Genomic DNA, 21,293 nt, shown 5'->3' with positions numbered 1-21,293 from the left:
TCTGTTATGCTAATTCCAGCATACAGACCGCTCATCAGACGCACAAAACTGCTCCAGAAGCAGATGAAAACCTGGCCAGCAGGAGAAATCTCTGCTCTGCAGGACTGTTTTGAGTGTACTGACTGGCACATGTTCAGGGAGGCTGCAACATATGGCGACTCTACCAACTTGGAGGAATACACAGCATCAGTGACCAGCTACATCAGCAAGAGCATTGATGATGTCACCTTCTCCAAGACCATCACCACACGCTCCAACCAAAAGAAGTGGATGACTGCGGAGGTGCGTGCACTGCGGAGGACTCGAGACTCCTCCTTCAGAGCAGGTGACATGGCTGCCCAAAGAACAGCGAGGGCCAATCTGTCCTGGGCCATCAGAGTGGCAAAGCGCGCACACGCCCAGAGAATCCACAATGACTTCCAGGACAGCGGCGACACACGGCGCATGTGGCGAGGCATCCAGGCCATCACCAACTACAGGACAACATCAGTTGCCTTTGACAAAGATGCTTCCCTTCCAGATGCACTGAACGACTTCTACGCTAGGTTTGAAGCACAGAACGACGTGGTGGCGAGGAAGACCACCCCTCCACCCAACGACCAGGTGCTCTGTTTTACCTCGGCTGATGTGAGGAAATATCTATGTAGAGTCAACCCATGGAAGGCTGCTGGACATACCTGGCAGAGGGGTTGTTCTGTGCTTCAAACGTTGTTCTGTGCTTCAAACCTAGCGTAGAATTCGTTCAGTGCATCTGGAAGGGAAGCATCTTTGTCAAAGGCAACTGATGTTGTCCTGTAGTTGGTGATGGCCTGGATGCTTTGCCACATGCGCCGCGTGTCGCCGCTGTCCTGGCAGAGTGCTCAGAGGATGTGCAGACCAGCTGGCAGATGTTCTTCCTGACATCTTCAACATCTCTGAGCAGTGCCGTCATTCCAACGTGCTTCAAAGCCACCACAATCGTCCCCATGCCTAAGAAGTCTTCAGTGTCTTACACCCATCATCATGAAGTGCTTCGAGAGGCTCGTCAAGAGGCACATTAAGACCCAGCTGCCCCCCTCACTAGACCCACTGCAGTTCGTGAATCGTCCAAACCGTTCAACAGACGACGCCATCGCCACAACCCTCCATCTGGCCCTCACCCACCTAGATAAAAAGGACTTGTACGTTCGAATGCTGTTCATAGACTTCAGCTCATCATTCAACACAATAATTCCTCAGCACCTGATTGGAAAGCTGAACCTGCTGGGCCTGGACACCTCCCTCTGCAACTGGATCCTGGACTTCCTGACTGGGAGACCTCAGTCAGTCCAGATAGGGAACAGCATCTCCACCACCACCACACTGAACACTGGGGCCCCCCAGGGCAGTGTGCTCAGTCCACTGCTGTTCACTCTGCTGACTCACGACTGTACAGCAATGCACAGCTCGAACCATATCATTAAGTTCGCCGATTATATGACCGTGGTGGGTCTCATCAGCAAGAACGACGAGTCAGCATACAGAGAGGAGGTGCAGTGGCTAACGGACTGGTGGTGTAGAGCCAACAACCTGTCTCTGAATGTGGACAAAACAAAAGAGATGGTTGTTGACTTTAGGAGAGCACAGAGTGACCGCTCTCCACTGAACATCGACGGCTCCTCTGTCGAGATCGTCAAGAGCACCAAATTCCTTGGTGTTCACCTGGCGGAGAACCTCACCTGGTCCCTCAACACCAGCTCTATCACCAAGAAAGCCCAGCAGCATCTCTACTTTCTTCGAAGGCTGAGGAAAGCACATCTCCCACCCCAAATCCTCACTACATTCTATAGAGGGACTATTGAGAGCATTCTGAGCAGCTGCATCACTGCCTGGTTTGGGACTTGCACCGTTTCAGACCGCAAAGCCCTGCAGAGGATAGTGAGGTCAGCTGAGAAGATCATCGGGGTCTCTCTCTTCCCTCCATCAAAGACATTTACAAAAAACACTGCATCTGCAAGGCAACCAGCATTGTGGATGACCCCACACACAAACTCTTCAACCTCCTGCCGTCTGGCAAAAGGTACCGAAGCATTTGGGCCCTCATGGCCAGACTGTGTAACAGCTTCTTCCCCCAAGCCATCAGACTCCTCAATACTAAGAGACTGGACTGACACACACGTGTCCTGAGTTGCACTTTAATTATTGTCACTTTATACCTGGCTGCTACCTCAATAACTGCTATGTGCATAGAACACTATCTCATAGTATGCTATGTTTACATTTGTCATTTTTATAAACTGTCATCTTTTTGCACTACTGTGTACTGGTCGGCGCTGCACTGTCTCTCACTGTGCCCATTGTCCTGTTAATTTTTAGTAATTTATTGTACCGTCCCGTACTTTTTGCACAAGTTTGCACGTGCACTTTATATAGTTATTTTATTTAGTCAGTGTAGTCTCATGTGGATCTGTGTTTGTCCTATGTTGTTTTATGTAGCACCATGGTCCTGGAGGAACGTTGTCTCGTTTCACGGTGTACTGTACTAACTGTATATGGTCGAACGACAATAAAAACCACTTGACTTGACTTGACTCACAGAGATGTTTGCCGGTGGTGTGAGGCAAGCTGTGAATGTCAGCTGGTGAATCAGCCAGCCACCCCAAAAGTGCCATTGCGCAAGCTTCCATTGAACGAGGTCCCCTTCGAAAGAATTGGCATGGACCTCTCCGGGCCATTAGAGTGGGCATCACAGATATCGTTTTGTGTTGGTTCTGATGGACTGTACAATGCAATATCTGGAAGCAGTGCCTCAATGCAACATCTCAGCACGCAGTGTTGCAGAGGCACTCTTCAGAATAATCTCCCGAGTGGGGATTCCGAAAGAAATCCTCACTGATCAAGGTCCTATTTTCATGTCACATACACTACGTGAGCTGTACGCGTTATTGGGTATTAAATCAATCCGGACAAGCGTGTACCACCCAAAAACGGATGGCTTGGTCGAACAGTTTAATCAAACCTTGAAAAACATGATTCGTAAGTTTGTGCACGTAGATGCTTGGAATTGTGATAAGTGGCTTGAACCCCTGTTATTCACAGTTTGAGAGGTCCAGCAAACCTCTAAGGGGTTCTCCCAGTTTGAATTATTGTATGGGCATAAGCCTCATGGTGTATTAAACGTCATGAGGGAAAATTGGGTGGAGGGACCTTCAAAAAGAAAAAAAAAAATGTAAATATGTTCTTGACCTGAGAGCAAAACTCCATACATTGGGATGGCTATCACAGGAGAAATTGCTACAGGCTCAATATATACTTATTATACCCGGCTGTATAATGGGAGCTCAGCTACGGGAATTGACACAGGGAGATAGTCCTTGTATTACTACCCATATCAAGTTCTTAATTTCTCGCAAAAGTGGCAAGGGCCCCCTTTGAGATCACACGGCAAGTTAGGAAAGTCGATTATGAGATTAAAAGAACGGATGGGGTGGAGCATGGAAAATGTGTCTGGCCATCAAGTGGGCAGTCCTCACCCTTTGCTACTACCTCCTGGGACAGGCTTACACCCTCTGTTCGGACCATACCCTGCTCCAGTGGCTCCATCGCATGAAGGATACCAATGCTTGAATCACCCGTTGGTATCTGTCTCTTTAGCCATTTAAGTCCAAGGTGGTCCACAGACCAGGGGTATAGATGGCTGTCGTGGACTTCCTCTCCAGAAACAGGGGCGTACTGGGCAGGCCGGATGGTTCCCTGGGCTGAGACAGGCGATGGGGTATGTGGAATTGGAGGCGTGGTTGAGCGCCAGCTTGTGAATGGTGAGCGAGATCGGGAGATGAGAACGGTAAAGATCACCACCTGTCAATGATTGTCTCTAATAGTTGTTTGTCAATACAGTGAGAGTTGGAGACAGATTAAAAGGTGAGCCAGATGACAGGGAGGGAGAGAGAGCTACCACCTGCTCACAGAGACTTGTGTGCTTAAAAAATAAACTGATATTTGTGTTAAAATTAAAATACCTTTTTGTGTTGGATCTCGCTAACTACCGCTTCATCCTTGCCCTAGTCACGAACTGTTACAAGCAGGCTTAACACGCACGTTTTAGAGCTGTTTAGGTTGTAGTACAAAAACCCGGAAGAAATTTAGCATTTGAGCCATTGGTTCTGTCTGGATATTCCTATGGGTTTTTATAATGGTTGTTTTGTACTTGAAAATAATGTCTGTGATAGACAATGGTTGAAGATACTAGGACATTTTGCACTACAATATAAATTACACAAAGTCATACCCCAATTTTCAAGCCACTGTGTTTTTAAAAAATAAATGTTGCTAACAAGTTCATAAATAATGAATGCTCTGTATAATAAGGTCTACAACTATCATAATTATGTGAGTGTACAGGATGAGCCTGATGAACCAGAAATCAGTTGCGGTCCTTATCTAGCCACTTAACTATTATCTAAAAAAAACACTGGAACTTCCAGAGGGAACCCATTGCGAACTAGCTTTCCAGGTTCACCTAAAAACAAATGTCATGTCTGAACAACTCTTTTATATACATTTAGAAGGCCTGTCATTAAATGAATTACATGAGATAAATTAACCACATTTCGATTTATGTTGAAAAAGGAACAAGAATTTAACATAAAATAATCAAAATAATAATAAATATAATAACAATATATAAAATAATTCAGATCATTCAAAGGACATTACATCATTGCAGCCATGCGTTATTAAACAATTAAAAAGTGGCTTCAGAAGTCAATATATTGTTTGTTTTATTTCAATATCATTGGAAATATCATTGACCATAAAACAATTGGAGGCCTACAGTTCACAGCAATCCATTCTGCAATTGAGTTAATCAATTTGTCAGAGGTAGACATAAGGGTTGTTCTCACATGACACGTTCCTTCATCTGTCTGCACTATTTTTGTTAGTCAATGTACATAAACGTCAGATGGACACTTGAGCATCTCACAGTGGTTACATCGTGTTTCACTGGCCTTCAGTCTCGGGCATAAAAGGGATTGTAAATTCTCTCATAATTTACTCACCCTCATGCAATCCCAGATGTGTATGACTTTCTTTCTTCTGCAGAACACAAATTAAGATTTTTAGAAGAATATTTCAGATCCGTAGGTTCAAACAAAGCAAGTGAATGGTGCACAGAACTCCAAAGGTCCAAATATCACACAAAGGCATCATAAAAGTAATCCATATGAATCCAGTGGGTTAATCAATGTCTTTTGAATTGATCCATTAGTTTTAAATGAGAACAGACCAAAATGTAATTTCTTTTTCACTATAAATCTTAACACCAGTCTCCTTGCCGCTCGTGATTTCAAGCTCATTTACACTTCTTATCAATCAACCTAATCAAGCTTGAAATCATGATGTGCCTAGCGACTGCAATAGCAAGATGTATAGAGAAAAAAAAGTTATATTTTGGTCTGTTCTCAGCCAAAACCAACTAGATTGCTTCAGAAGGCATTTATTTAACCACTGGAGTCATATGGATTGCTTTTATGATGCCTTTATGATATATTTGGCCTTTCAAAGTTCTGGCCAACTTTCACTTGCATTGTATGGACCTACAGAACTGAAATATTCTTCTAAAAATCTTAATTTGTGTTACCGCTGCATTTTCAGGACATGGCTCCTTAAAGATTAAGGCATCTTATCATCATCTGGTCCCTTGGATCCCTTAAAACATCTCTTTTTTGGTTTACAAGCTGGGCAATATGCAGCCGGTTCCTTTAAATAAAGTGGGCTAGCCCTCACTGTGCACTCCAGAACCTGGGCATTGTGAGGCTGCGTGATTGTTCCAGGCCCTGGTTCTGTTGTGAAAAGCACAGAATAAGGGGTTAAGATGGGCCTAGTGCAAAGGTAACAAAACCAGCAATCTATTCAGTTCTTTGTTCCAACCCCCCAACCCCCCATCAAATCACAGAAGAGAAATGAGGGGCTATGGAGGGGGCTGGTGGCTGGACAGAGTAGCAGGGAGTCAGTTTGAATTCAAAGGCCAGGGTAGGAGCTCTTACAGAATGAGGTCCAGTATCTGAGGGAGGGGGCTGCAGTCTGCATCCTTCATGCTACCACACAGCCCTTGGACATTCCAGCAGGGAGCCAAGAGAGATCAGCAGAGCATGAAAACAGAAAAATAGCCCATGTATGTGTATTTACATATCACAATTTATTAAAAAAATGTTCCTGAACCTTTGCTAAAATGTTAAGTGTAAGGAGCATAAAGGACTCTTTCAGCAAAAAGTTCAGAAATACAACACGCAAAAATTTTAATTATTTTACAATTGTGATACGATTAAACTTGACTTGCTTATGCCATTCTCCCTTGATCCCATTTAAACTTTTTATAGTTGTATGCACACTGCAAGCCCACTCCCATCCACACACAAATACCTCTGCTTCCTATTAATACATATCAAAATGATCAATCACTATTAATCACTATTAACAAAACCATAGTGACAAAGGGCTGTTTAGCTCAAAAAGGGTTAAAACATTTTTTAAAAAAAGCAACAACAAAACTACAATAAAAGTTGTTTATATGATACTTTTATTACTCCAAGTCTTCTGAAGCCATTCAAAAGCTTTGTGTGAATAACAGATGACCATTTAAGTCACTATGCACTGAAAACATACCCTTCATCGCAGCTCTCAAGCCTCATTCACACTTCTACATATTCAAAATTGGTTGATGCAACACATCTTCACTTACCATGATCACACGGGAAGTGTGACATTCACTTTTTTTGCATGGGCTCTAGTGTGTTTAACTTCCCTTGTGGCGCAACCGGAAGCATGTTGCATCAGCCGAGTGGGACCCAGGTTTGGATCCCAAGTTGAAACCAGAGAGTAAGACTGCGTGATTCTGAGGTTGCATTACAAGCTTTTCAGCATAAAAAAAAAAAAACGTCCTTCACATCTCGCTTTAGGTGCACCACCGTGGACATTACACCCAGAAAATGGAGCTTAAATGTGCCCATACATCAAACAACACTTACAGCTTTGGCAACTGGAGGCAGTGTTTCGCATTTCAGTAAACACAGTAAAAAAAGTAAGGGTAGTTAAAAAGATTGTTTTTTACGATTAATCGTGATCTTCATTTAATCAAGTGATCGACCAATATGGGTTTTTTTTAATGGCCAATGGCAATATCCAGAGAGTAGGGTGGCCAATAGGCTGATACACTGCCGATATATCACACAATTTAATATAGTAAATAACATAAACATTAAAATTGCTAAAATAAAATTAAAAACTTTTATTTAGCACTATATTTACTCACAAAATTTTACTATGTAAAAAAATAATCAAAAAATAAATATTGTATTTAAAAATGGTAGATAGCAGTTTCTTTTGATATCTGTTTAGTCTTAAAAAAAAAAATATTTGCACATGGCGAAATTGCTAATATATTATGAAGAAGGATATAACAGTACACAGTAGTCGAGCAACCATGGATGGCATCTCCATGTTAGCTATCACATTTTCTAAAAAAATGCCAAATCAAACCAAATGCACATACAGTGCATAGTGAATAAGACATTTACATATAGCACCCGTGAAACGCTTTGACATCGAAGTTGCACTCATGCACTCATGCTCATGTGGATCCAGTGTGAGAAGCAATCTACTGACAGTTGAAATCACCCGGATCACCTGCTTGGATTGATTTGTGTATCAGAGGAACTTTTGATCGTGATCCTGAAGTTTTTGATTCTGGCAGATATAATATGCATTTCAGAGGAAGATATTAGATGAGCACTCGATGGGAAGAAAAGGCTTGATTTTCGTGAGGTTCTGTTTAAACGAGATATCTGCATATTTCCAGATGGTATATGATAGAAGTTTTATTGATATTTGCCTTTTATCTTTAGAAAAAGTTTACAGGGAACTGTTGAGGAAGACTGTAAGAATACGTGCTTCAGAGGAAGATTTCTGAATACTCCACAGGATGCTGGATCTGCTCAAGTTTTGTGAGGTTTGTTTATTACGTCCATTTAAAGGAGATATGTGCATATTTGAAAACGGCATATGATATTAGTTTTATTGATATTTGCCTTTTTATCATTAGATAAGACAGTTAAACGTTACAGGGAACTATTGAGGAGAGAGAAGGAGAATGAACCAGGCAAGCACTTTAACATTATGAGCTCAAATGTGTCTGCCATGGCTCTAATATATGGACTGTTTAAATGGCACTGTGTCGGGTAAATTTATGAGCTGGCGATAATGAAAAAAGTCAGAATATCGGGCGATTTATCAGCCTCAGCGTTATATCGGTTGACCACTAATTTAAATGATCTCGATATTGAACCTTAAATCCCAAAATCGATCTTTCACTCAATGCCCAAACAGCTACTGCAGTAAGAGGAAATCACTCGCATTTGCAACCAAATTTTGCGCTATGCAACTAAAGAGTATATTTGGCAACTGGCTGGTAAATAAATACATTTCACCCACCAGTAATTTTGAAGTGTACTCGTTAAGTGTTTAGCAGCGAGATCCTTTTGCAGCGTGTTGAGGGTTTTGTGTAAAAACAACTACAAAAAACATTTAATTCTAATGATATATTACACAGATGAGGTAAAGCCATTTGAGTCCTCTCTAGTTAACATGCACTCATTTAAAGGAGTTGTTTACAGAAATGCAGTTTTTTTTTTGTGTTCAACAAATCACTGTAAATACTTGTAAATAGTACAAATTATGCAATTTAACAATAAATATCTAACAAAAATGATATATGAAATATAATATCTTATTTATTGATTGAATACATTTATTTGTTCATTTTAAAAAGCCAAAATGGGACCAAAATTATGAAAAGGTACAAGTTGTACCTAATGTACCTAGTTAAAAGGTCATCTGTATAATTAACAGCATTAGCTGAGAGATAATTTATTTGATATCTTCGCAAAAGGGACATTATAAATTAAATAAACCTATATGAATCGATACTGAATCGAAATCGGTCAATGGGGTAAATAAAAATTTATCAACACCCATCCTTAATGAAAAGTCAACCTACTGTTACCGATCTCACTTTGAGATCAGTCTGCTGATTGAGAGCATCTATACTATTTTGTATGTAACAGAGAGGCATTAACATTCTTCAAAACATCCTTTTGCATACCAGGATAGAAGCCATATGGGTTTGGATGTATGTGGGCAAGTATGTGACAGAATTGACAGAACTATCCTTATAATGTAATCCCATTTATGCATGCTCTGTCTGACAGCATCTGATGTGTTAAAGATCCTGAAATCAAAACATAGTGAGTTTGTGTAATGGCTTTACTCTATGGCACAATGACATTGCGCTGTGCAAGAGACTGTGACATACATAGCTCTTTATCATTGCCCTCAAGACACACACACACACACACACACAGCAAAACAAGCTATCACACACAAAGAAATTATAAATTGACCTCTGTGTGCTTACACTGAGAGCTAATGTTGATTTTCCTTTTCAGCCCTTTGACACTGGTAAAGAAAAATACACTTCCTGCTTTCTCTTGCCAACTCTGTTGCTCTCCTTTTCTCTTTTACCCTACTCCAGCTCCCTCCAAGTCTCTTCCCCTTTTCATCTGAAACACAACCAAGCTTTTCTTCCGAATAGAGGACGATGTTTCAATGAACAGCATCTAATTCTTCAGAAAGACATTATCAATTGACACTCTCTCTACACCTCTACACACCTCTCTACCCCATTTCAGTGAAACAGGGAAGATGGCTCTGGAAGGGATTTTAAAGGGACACCCTTAAGCAAACATGAAAGGTGTGTTTTATGCAGAGTTGTCTACTGGGTGCATTCAATCCCACATCTTCCTGCCTGCAAGAAACTGAGACTAGTGTCACAACTAGGTTACAGAAACATACATCTAAGCCTCACAGTTATCACTTCCTGTGAGGCGCATTGAACTTAACACAGTCTTTGACAGCAAACACAACTTTAAAATTAACAATTTCCTGTGGAAAGTGAAACAGCAGCTATTTTTGTACATTTACGTGTACTTGCAGAGGAACTTGCCGTGTATTCAAGCTATACATTTTATCAGTATATGGTCCCTGGGAATCAAACTTGTGGCCTTAGCATTAATAGCCTCTTGAGCTACAGGATTTTTTGAGCATTCACTGATTTACATGTACAACAAAATGCTGATAACAATACAAAATCTGCTTAATTTAAAATCAGACATTGCAAGAAAATATTTGAGATTTGAAATAAAGGAGTTTTTCTCAACACAACGTAATTTTGAATAAGTCGCCAGAAAGCCTGTAAAAGGTATTTGCATGCAGAGTGCAAATGTGAGGTAGTAGAAAAATATCTATCTGTGCTGACTTTTCTTAAACAATTTATGTCTTTACACTTTGTTGGACTATCAGTCATAATCAGTATCAGATTTGGCATGTAAACTAATATATATATATGAAATAATGTACAGATTTTGCAGTTTTGGAAGGAAATTGGTACTTGAATTCACCAAAGTGGTATTCAAATGATCACAAAGTATAGTCAGGACATTACTGATGTGAAAAAAAATCATTTTTGATCAAATCTATATAGGCCCATTTCAGCAGCCATCAGCATTCCCTCTCTTGGACTTATATTTTCCACTCAAAAAGCTGACAGCATCTCTGATTGAGAGTGGCAACAGGTGATCTATCTATCTATCTATCTATCTATCTATCTCTCTCTCTCTCTCTCTCTCTCTCTCTCTCTCTCTCTCTCTCTCTCTCTCTCTCTCTCTCTCTCTCTCTCTCTCTCTCTCTCTCTCTCTCTCTCTCTCTCTCTCTCTCTCTCTCTCTCACACACACACACACACACACACACACACACACACACACACACACACACACACACACACACACACAAATACAGCCATCTATCCTTGTTTATCCAATGACTTGTTAGAAATGGCACAATCCGTGATACCATTTCTAAAGTGAATTTTTTTTAATTACTAACTGAAGTTTGGACGCATTATTTGTTTTGAACCAGCAACGGCAGATTCTGATCCGTCGCGTAATAAAGTAGTTCCATGCACAAATGCATTTTTATGACCGTACTCGGTTTTTCGTATTTAATTTTAAATGTATTTGTTCATTGAACTGTTGTATACAAGCAATATCACACTAGCATATATATATATATATATAGTGCTATATGGCCCTACTTCAGCACTGCTGTACCTACAGCAGTCGGCCTGTGGCCGAATCACAGCAGTGCTGAAGTAAGGCCATATCGCACTCTTGCTTGTGTGATATTGCTTTATATATATATAGAGAGAGAGATAGAGAGATAGAGAGATAGAGAGATAGAGAGATAGAGAGATAGATAGATAGATAGATAGATAGATAGATAGATAGATAGATAGATAGAAGCAATATCACACGAGCAAGATATTATATATATATATATACACTCACCTAAAGGATTATTAGGAACAGCTGTTCAATTTCTCATTAATGTAATTATCTAATCAACCAATCACATGGCAGTTGCTTCAATGCATTTAGGGGTGTGGTCCTGGTCAAGAAAATCTCCTGAACTCCAAACTGAATGTCAGAATGGGAAAGAAAGGTGATTTAAGCAATTTTGAGCGTGGCATGGTTGCTGGTGCCAGACGGGCCGGTCTGAGTATTTCACAATCTGCTCAGTTACTGGGATTTTCACGCACAACCATTCCTAGGGTTTACAAAGAATGGCGTGAAAAGGGAAAAACATCCAGTATGAGGCAGTCCTGTGGGCGAAAATGCCTTGTTGATGCTAGAGGTCAGAGGAGAATGGGCCGACTGATTCAAGCTGATAGAAGAGCAACTTTGCCTGAAATAACCACTCGTTACAACCGAGGTATGCAGCAAAGCATTTGTGAAGCCACAACACGCACAACCTTGAGGCGGATGGGCTACAACAGCAGAAGACCCTACCGGGTACCACTCATCTCCACTACAAATAGGAAAAAGAGGCTACAATTTGCAAGAGCTCACCAAAATTGGACAGTTGAAGACTGGAAAAATGTTGCCTGGTCTGATGAGTCTCGATTTCTGTTGAGACAATCAGATGGTAGAGTCAGAATTTGGCGTAAACAGAATGAGAACATGGATCCATCATGCCTTGTTACCACTGTGCAGGCTGGTGGTGGTGGTGAAATGGTGTGGGGATGTTTTCTTGGCACACTTTAGGCCCCTTAGTGCCAATTGGGCATCGTTTAAATGCTACGGCCTACCTGAGCATTGTTTCTGACCATGTCCATCCCTTTATGGCCACCATGTACCCATCCTCTGATGGCTACTTCCAGCAGGATAATCATTTGAATCATTTCAAATTGGTTTCTTGAACATGACAATGAGTTCACTGTACTAAAATGGCCCCCACAGTCACCAGATCTCAACCCAATAGAGCATCTTTGGGATGTGGTGGAACGGGAGCTTCATGCCCTGGATGTGCATCCCACAAATCTCCATCAACTGCAAGATGCTATCCTATCAATATGGGCCAACATTTCTAAAGAATGCTTTCAGCACCTTGTTGAATCAATGCCACGTAGAATTAAGGCAGTTCTGAAGACGAAAGGGGTCAAACACAGTATTAGTATGCTGTTCCTAATAATCCTTTAGGTGAGTGTGTAATATATATATATATATATATATATATATATATATATATGTACATATATATATATATATATATATATATACACACACCAATCAGCCTCAACATTAAAATCACCGGCCTAATATTGTGTAAGTCCCCCTTGAGCCGCCAAAACAGCCCCAACCCGCATTAGAGCGGTAATCTGAGTTACCGTGGACTTTGTCAGTTCGAACCAGTCTGGCCATTCTCTGTTGACCTCTCTCATCAACAAGGCATTTCCGTCCACAGATCTGCCGCTCACTGGATGTTTTTTTGTTTTTGGCACCATTCAGAGTAAACTCTAGAGACTGTTGTGCGTGAAATCCCAGGAGATCAGCAGTTACAGAAATACTCAAACCAGCCCATCTGGTACTAAATAATAGCTTTGTTCTGAGTGACTCCAGCAAGGTCTCCTAAGTAACCAAATTGGCCCAGTTGCTAGGAAGGGTAAAGTCACATGGGGTAACCTCCTTGTGGTCGCAATAGGGGTTCAACAGGCCGCGTGGTAAGTTGTGCGTGGATCGCGCAGAGTAACATAGGCCTCCGCATGCTGCGAGTCTCCGCTGTGGTATGCACAGCGCGCCACATGATAAGATGCACGGATTCACCATCTCAGAAGCGGAGGCAACTGAGACTTGTCCTCCGCCACCCGGATTGAGTTAAGTAACCGTGCCACCACGAGGACCTACTAAGTAGTGGGAATTGGGCATTCCAAATTGGGAGAAAAAAGGGGATAGAAATAAAATTATAATAATAGCTTTGTTTTTCATGCTGCTAAGAGGGCTAATGTGAAGTTGATCGTTTAGGCATTTATACATTTACAGATGTATAAAATATCAATTAACTCATTCAGAAACTGTTCTCAGCTGATTTTGGATGTGTAGACTACATACAGAATATGGCATGCAGATTTCCCAGAACAAATCTGAATTTTACTGTACAATTTAGAAGTCGAAATTAATCGCAAATAAAATATCAAGGGAAATATCCTCCGTAGACCAGAGAGTGACTGCTGTGAGCATTTTCCCTTTCCGATCTGTAGTAGCACATATTAAACATGAAAAACAAAACATCTTCCTAGAGCAAATAGTTTTCATAAAAGTTGATGTCCATACATCACAGCTGATTTTTTTTGTAAAGCTGCTTTGAAACAATGTGCATTGGGAAAAACACAAATAATAAACTACAAAAAAATATATATATATATATATATATATATATTTTTTTTTTTTTTTTTTTAACTTGATTTGACATTTATGTTACAATTGTGTTTTTTACTTTAGCAACAAAATCTCAATATTTTCTCTTTGCACTGTCAAACTAACAAGTTACAGAAGGATTTTACCATTCTGATTTAAAGTAATGGCCAGCATTATCCAATCACTGCCAACCATGTTATAATAAAAATATACATTATACAATCTAAATGCAAGTACTGTCTGCACTGCACTGGTCTCAGAACAATAATTTATTTTAATCCTAACTTCATATAACGATTCTGAAAGCAAATTTTTTTTCCGCTTTTGGATGAACATATTGATTGTTGTTTACACCTGGTATGAAGATGCATATTTGGTGATCCGATCACATATAGTCAGCACTAAATACTGACCTAAACGGGGTCTAGAACGTTTTGTGATCAGATCACAAAAACCACAAACGAATGTGGTCAAAAACGCATATGACCGCATCAAATTTGAGGTGTAAAAGCTAATCCATCCTGTATGTGTCGCAGCAGCGAAGCACCACCCCTCACCTGTCAATCAACCACTACGTAAAAAATATTTTTTAAACTTAGTTGGTTACAAGAGGCTTTGAATGGAAATATTTAAAGTGTATATACAAAGCATGAGAACTTCACAGATCTTCTTTATTGTGTCTGAAATCAATATGCAGGGACTTATGAGAAGCACGAGGATCTGCAGCTCAGGTTAATACAGTTAATCCACAAAAATAACAGAGCATTATGATTAAAACGTTGTTTTTGTGTTTAGTTTGAATTTCAGCTGCATCTGGGAGAAATGGCACACGTTTTTTGAGCTTTTCTCAGAAGGCTAATACAGCAAGACCCCCCAAAACCCTATGCATTCTCAGCCAGACCCTAGAGAAAAGATCAAGCCATATTAATAGAAAAGATACACATAAACAAGTCATGCACTTCTCAAATTGTCAAATGCAGCCACGTAAAAGTTATCTAGCAGCTTGATTTTGGTTTAGGGATAAACTAAAACAGGCCAAACATCTTGACCGAAAATAAGAGTATAAACACTATTTTAACAGATCCGATTATAGAAAGCTTGATATGAAGAAAAATTAGCAAGCATTTAAAGGGCACCCATTATGCACCTTTTTACAAGATGTAATTTCAAATTTAAACTTTGGTGTCCCCAGTATGTGTCTGTGAGGTTTCAGCTCAAAATACCCTACAGATAATTTATTATACCATGTTGAAAATTGCAATTTTGGGGTGGGAATAAAAAGGAGCTGTGTGTGTGTGTGTGTGTGTGTGTGTGTGTGTGTGTGTGTGTGTGTCTGTGTTTTAAATGCAAATGAGCTTGTGCTCCCCGCCCCATATCCAGAATAGGGCGTAGTTTTGACATTTCTGCTTCGGGTAACTAGTAGTGCTGCCCCCTTACAGTCGACTAACCATTAGTCGATGAGAACAGCCTTGGTCAACCGAGTTTTGATTGGTCGGTTGGTTGAAAAAAAAAAAAACTCCACAGGAAACTGACAACCGCTGGTTGGACGCTAGATGCTACTATGGGACCATTTTCGTTAAGCAGGGTTATGGTTAAGCCTACACAATAAAGCAAGACACTTTGATTTCAAACTTTGAACTTTATTTTTTATTTCAAAGTTCAAATGAAACTGGAAAAAAAATAAGTGCAATTAAAATGGGTGTTGTTCAACTTTTTGAAAGATGGTTTTACAACAGTTGTCAACATCTCTTTGGCAAAAAAGCTTCATCTGTGCATTCTCAACCAGTCGGGTATTTCGTTGTCCGTGAAAATTCATCATGTGTGTGAATAAACTCGTTTTGTTCCCTCCTTCACGATATATATATATATATCACAATATCAAATTACATCGGAAACCTCGGGGCTGAGGGATCAGTGAATATTCTTGCTTTATTGATTTTGCATTGAAAATTAAATAAATGTATTTAAAAAATTATAAACTGAAATCAAATACATTTCTTAATTCAAATTGCACTCCAAACGAAACAAAAAAGCAATTAAAATAGTGATCAAAACAATATATAAATAACCACCTTTCCATTTTATGGTCAGGCAAGTGTCCGTCTAAACATGCAGGCGGAAAATTACTTACACAAATGAAGACAAAAAAAGAATTATAAATGTAAAAATAATAATTATAATGATGATAATAATCACTGAAATATAAATCATGGTTCGAGGTGAACGTGTTTTTGTATTATTATATATTGTATTATTTTACAGGCTGCTGAGTTGCATTCACAATGAACTACTCTGGGGAAATAAAGTGAACTGAACTCAAATCACCTCCTGAGCTGAGATGTCGGAGGTCATTTGTAGCACACATAAACGATACTGTTCTTGCAAAAAAAAATAATAGAATCGGAACGCAGAAACAAAGTGTGAGATCCTTAGATACACGTGTTCCAAAAGACTGCATGCCTCTGTATCAGCGTGTCATACAAAAGTGTATTGATGGCTTTTCTGCCATCTGTTCTTAATAATATAATAAAGAGTTTCTTCAAGCGCTTGTCTTTGTGTCTACGGGCAAATAATTGTCACATTAAATTTGATAATAATAATTGTAATACGAGCCAAATATCGTCTTGACATCGTCAAAGGCATCAGCTATTGGAAATCACTCTGATCATCGTCGATCCCGAGATCATCATCTGTTTGCTCAACCCGAATGTGCATTTCTCTATATAAATTAACAAAATGTTCAGACAGTCTCTTGCTGGTTTTCTCGACACATTCAGAATCATTGCCGGTGTCACTGCGGCTAGCTTCATGCGTGCGCTTGTAAAATGTAGATTTTAAAGGCTCATTATTACAGTTTGATACTGATACTATTCTTTCTCAGCCCTGGAACACAAACTATTTTCTGATGCCCCCCAATATCTATATATAAGTGATTAAATTAATATCATAAATGTGCAACAACTAGTCGACTAATGGCTTCTATTTGTTGTAGAGTTTTTTCAGCAGTTTTGCAATGACGGATGAGCAACGCACACACACACACACAAAAACTACGTTCACTATACACTACACACAAACAAACATGTCCGTCGGCAGTGTCCGTCAACAGATGTTGGCAGGGCCTGCACAAAATGACGTCACTTTGTACAGAATCTGCGAACTGCTTGTTCTGAGATTATCTGGTTTATGATTAATGGGGATTAAACCAAAAATAGGACTGGATGGATTTTTATCATTATAGGGTGGTTATGTACACACACTGCCAACACACATTTGTTCAAACACCTTGTAAAAGTGAATTTTGCATAATATGTCCCCTATAAAATGATCCAGGTTATATCAAATTAAATGTAAAGCTAACTATAGTTCATATCTTGCCAATTTAAATGAGCATTTTGGGTTTCAAGCCCAGTATGTCCAGAATTTTCATTACGGTGATTCAATAGTTTGGTTCAAAGCAAAAGGAGAAAAATTCTTAAAAATGATTAGAACTTTTGGAAGAATCCTGATGACATCATCAAACAACAAAGACCATGAAGGCATTCCTACCAGACCCGTACATCTATAGACAGCCTGCCTCGTCACTATGGATGACCTTCTTTTATCAGTCAAAGTTACTTTTGTCTACACCAAGAGGAAAGAGGCAAAGAACGATGGGCTACAGATGACATACAACCCAGGGGACAGCACGCACACATTGAGTTCCAAAATCCCACCCACAGAGGAACAAACACAATCCATCTCTCAACCACAGGCTTTGATGGTGACTAAGAGGAAATGAGGTAGAAAAAGTGTCAACTCATAAGAAGCTGAGCTTGCTACTGAAAAACTGAGGACATTTGGTCACACATTCTCACTGTGGCCAGGACATTTCGTCTGTCAGTAGCACTAGGGAAGTAGATATTTAGAGGAAGACCCAGTAGCCACAAAGGAAAGCAATGCAGTGACATACCAGTATGGCAGTGCAATTCATATTTGCAATACTGTAAATACTGAAGTTACTGGTAAGGACTTCCTTGTTAAGAGGCATGTGGACTTGCTTTACAGGTCTGGAAACCAATTGCCTGCCAACTTGTGCGGGCCTTTGCCCATTTTACTGACCCAGGAATTTCCAATCTGATTGGCTGATGTCTATATTTCTCCACAATCCAGCAAATCATACCCCTCCTGCCCTAATCCACTGGATCTGATAGGAAATTCCATAAAAGAGGTTCCAATTACGCAAGAGGTGTCATTTCTTGAGGATTATTCTGCTTCTTATTTTGATTTTATAGCGCTGAAAATGTAAAGTTCCCCAAGAGGTCTACACAGGAGTGCCATTGCTTAATGAAGCAGAATTTACCAATACTTTTTCACTTCCTCAAACATAAGTAGAAAAAGAGAATTGTAATACAGCAAATGCAACTATACATACATTTGCATTTTAATTTTTAGATAAGGTTTCAGGCTGGGGCTCTGTGTACTTCAAACACTACAGAGCTGCTTTGCTGCTGTCATTTTGTCAGTGAATCATTTTGAGTCGTTCATGATCGAAATCTACCAAGAGACTTTATAGTGTTTAAGCATGAAAAGAAGGTACTATTCACATTTGTAGAGCTAATGTGAGATAGGTTTAGGTGAGTTCACACTGACTGCAATTAAATCACTGGATTAAGCCAAGTCTATGTACTGTCAATAATGGTTTACAGCATTCACCGTATTAAGCGGCCAATTTCTGAGCCTGTTTACATGCACACCAAAATACTGATAACTCCCAAAAATAAGCTGATTTAAAACAAATCAGACAAGAAAGAAAACCACACTTACATGAGATTTTATATAATCCAGTTATTCTCTGTTTTTGATGCCAAACCGTGAATAGGCATCAGAAGCTGACACTTGATTGGATAAAGGGGTGATAATACTACACTTTGTTGCTGCCCCTTCAGCATATCGCTGCACTGTTTTGCGGCCCTATTTAGCCAGCCGTGGCCAGTTCGACATAATGCAGCAGCCAGTTTCATCTTATCGCCACCCGTTTGGCACAGTTTAGCCCTGTTTTACGGCTGGCACACCAGGACAAATCCTGGTTCTCCCTATGGCTAGTCCACCCTTGGTCACTGCATCGTGTTGCTGCTCATCAAGTTGAACTCTGCTCAGCTCTGTTGCATTGCCAAAGGTCATTGAAAAAGAAATGACTTCCAGATGACCCCTTGCTGAAAATCGCAGTCAGAGTGAATACACCTTTGTGTGCCGAACTGTAATACTGAGGGTTCGGGGTTTATTCTCTAAACATAAATAGATTGAGCAATAATAACAGTGATCCTTGTTTGAGGAATATTAATAAAGTACAGCCTTAAAAGCACTGTAACTACATTCACACAACCCTCTGGTGTGTAGATGAAGTATGGCTTTCTATAACAGTCTGTCTTTGTGGTGCTCCACAGAACATGTGGGTTTACTTCATTCATTAATGTAATGCTCCCCCTCCCCTCTGCAGGTGACCCAGAGTAAGCAGCAGTCAAAGTAAAGCACCCTCACTATACAAGCCGTGCATCAAAAATCTATATCATGCACCTGCAGACTCAGCTACTAATATCAGAAAACACAAAAGAGCCACTGCAACTTTTTTGTTCATTTCTGCAAAAAGTACTTCCATATGGCCCTTTAACTCAACACAAAGGGAACTGCATGCAAGCTCACAGGAGGTGCTCACAGCATGGAAATATGACTGCACGGATATAACACACCAAGACACTTGATTTGCTTCTCTAAACTGCTCTACTTTCTCCAGGTTGCCAGACAATGCTCAGTCAGACCACCGCCTCAAGTCATTCTGCAGCCCGTCGCTGTTCGCTGATCCTGACTGCTGACACGCGATTCAATTGTACGAGCTCACCGCTCTTGAATGATGGCACTAATGTGATTGGCAATTCTGATGCTCATTGCAGATGGAGGCGAAGACTGGCAGCGTCGTGGTGCCTCCATCAAATACTGACCCATACCGATATTAATCCCTGATCTGCGACGTATTAACAAAGCAAATAAAGAATAGAGAGAGCGCGCGCGCGCGTCTCTGTGTCATTATCACCTTGCAGACATTCCTGCATCACTTGATGTCCTTCAGCAGTTATGCAAAACTCATGAAGCAATTCAATGCACCCTCATCCATACTATTCTACAATGCATAGAGCGTATGTAACGTATGTACAATTGTGCAATTTGAGATAATTAAGCATGCCCCTCTAGTGTAACTATAGTTCGTGCACAGAGTCTGTGTTTAAAAGCACTATTGACGATTGTCTACTATGCTACACATTCTGTGAGTTTTATCTACGTCTGAGCAACGTGTGTGTGTGTGTGTGTGTGTGTGTGTGTGTGTGTGTGTGTGTGTGTGTGTGTGTGTGTGTGTGTGTGTGTCCACCCTGGGTTACCTTGCGCAGCACACACCCATAGATTGCAATAGCCCTGTATGTTCTACAAAACTCTTTGTTGTAAATGCAGTTAAATATCGCATGGTACTTAAAGCATGAATAACACTACAAGCAGAATCATACACAATAAACAATGGAAAATGCTGGTTGCGTGTTGCCACAGTCGGCAGATTAGACAGTCTGGCTTACCTTAAAGAGACCTTGACAGAGCAGTCGTTTTGTGTCGCCATGCTTCGCGCTGTCTCACCTCGCCAGTCAAAATGAGAAGAGATGCCGCAAAGTTCTCACAAAGTTTAAGTGCGAACTAAAAGGATTGTTGTGCGTTAACATATGCGCAGCCGCTCCGGTCCGTCAAACAGCGCTACGCAGCTATACATTGCCGCTCACCTCTGTAACACTGCTAAAACCATGACAGTAATATACTCATCGCAAAAGACATGACCAAAATTGACATATTGTCTTCTTTCGCCTGACTCTGAGCCTGTATCCTGTCATGTGTACATCCGAAACCACACACAGACCGTCCTCGCATGTTGAATGTGCAGCACTTACACAGAAGAGTGGGCGTGTAGATTCCAAGATGATTGGCACGCCTCCTGACCACACATACCTGCCGCACCCGCCCACAGATGGAAATAAGACCAATTAGAGTTCAGCGGCGGCTTAACCTTTTAAAACAGACACAGCGGTAACTCCAGTCGACACATTTGAAACGATTCATTTTAATGATTTGGTTCGTTTGAACGGTCTTTGCCACTGAAACCCTTCAAAAGTGATTCAGTGATTCATTTGACACGACTAGTCTCTGAAGGGTTCAGAGAACTCGTTTAACGTGTTCCTTTTGTTGTTAAATGAACAAATTGTTAAATACTGCTGTTATCACCATGTTAAGTTGTGTACATTAGGTTGTATTTATTTGTATTTAATGTCAAAAGATGTGTTTTGATGCTCATCTGATTGAGAGTCTGATTTATTTTTTCCTACATACAAATCTTACTTCCTTATGTTAATAGAAATATATGTGTCAAATATTGCATTGTTCATTTTAGCAATATA

At 40.3% G+C, this 21,293-nt stretch overlaps 1 protein-coding gene across 1 annotated transcript in view; it reads right to left on the bottom strand.

Moving 5' to 3' along the window:
- Positions 1–20,715, bottom strand: part of LOC127632847 (kinesin-like protein KIF21B) — a 115,572-nt gene extending 94,857 nt beyond the window's left edge. Inside the window, exon 1 of the mRNA XM_052111653.1 lies at positions 20,427–20,715. Within this exon, the coding sequence (XP_051967613.1) occupies positions 20,427–20,467 (41 nt within the window). The 5' untranslated portion in view covers positions 20,468–20,715. The remainder of the gene's footprint in view (positions 1–20,426) is intronic.
- Between the last annotated feature and the right edge of the window lie 578 nt (positions 20,716–21,293).

The sequence above is a fragment of the Xyrauchen texanus genome, chromosome 39 (genome assembly GCF_025860055.1).
Source record: "Xyrauchen texanus isolate HMW12.3.18 chromosome 39, RBS_HiC_50CHRs, whole genome shotgun sequence".
Taxonomy (NCBI): Eukaryota; Metazoa; Chordata; class Actinopteri; order Cypriniformes; family Catostomidae; genus Xyrauchen; species Xyrauchen texanus.
The sequence above is the reverse complement of the archived record's forward strand: the minus strand, read 5'-3'. Positions and strand labels throughout refer to the sequence as shown.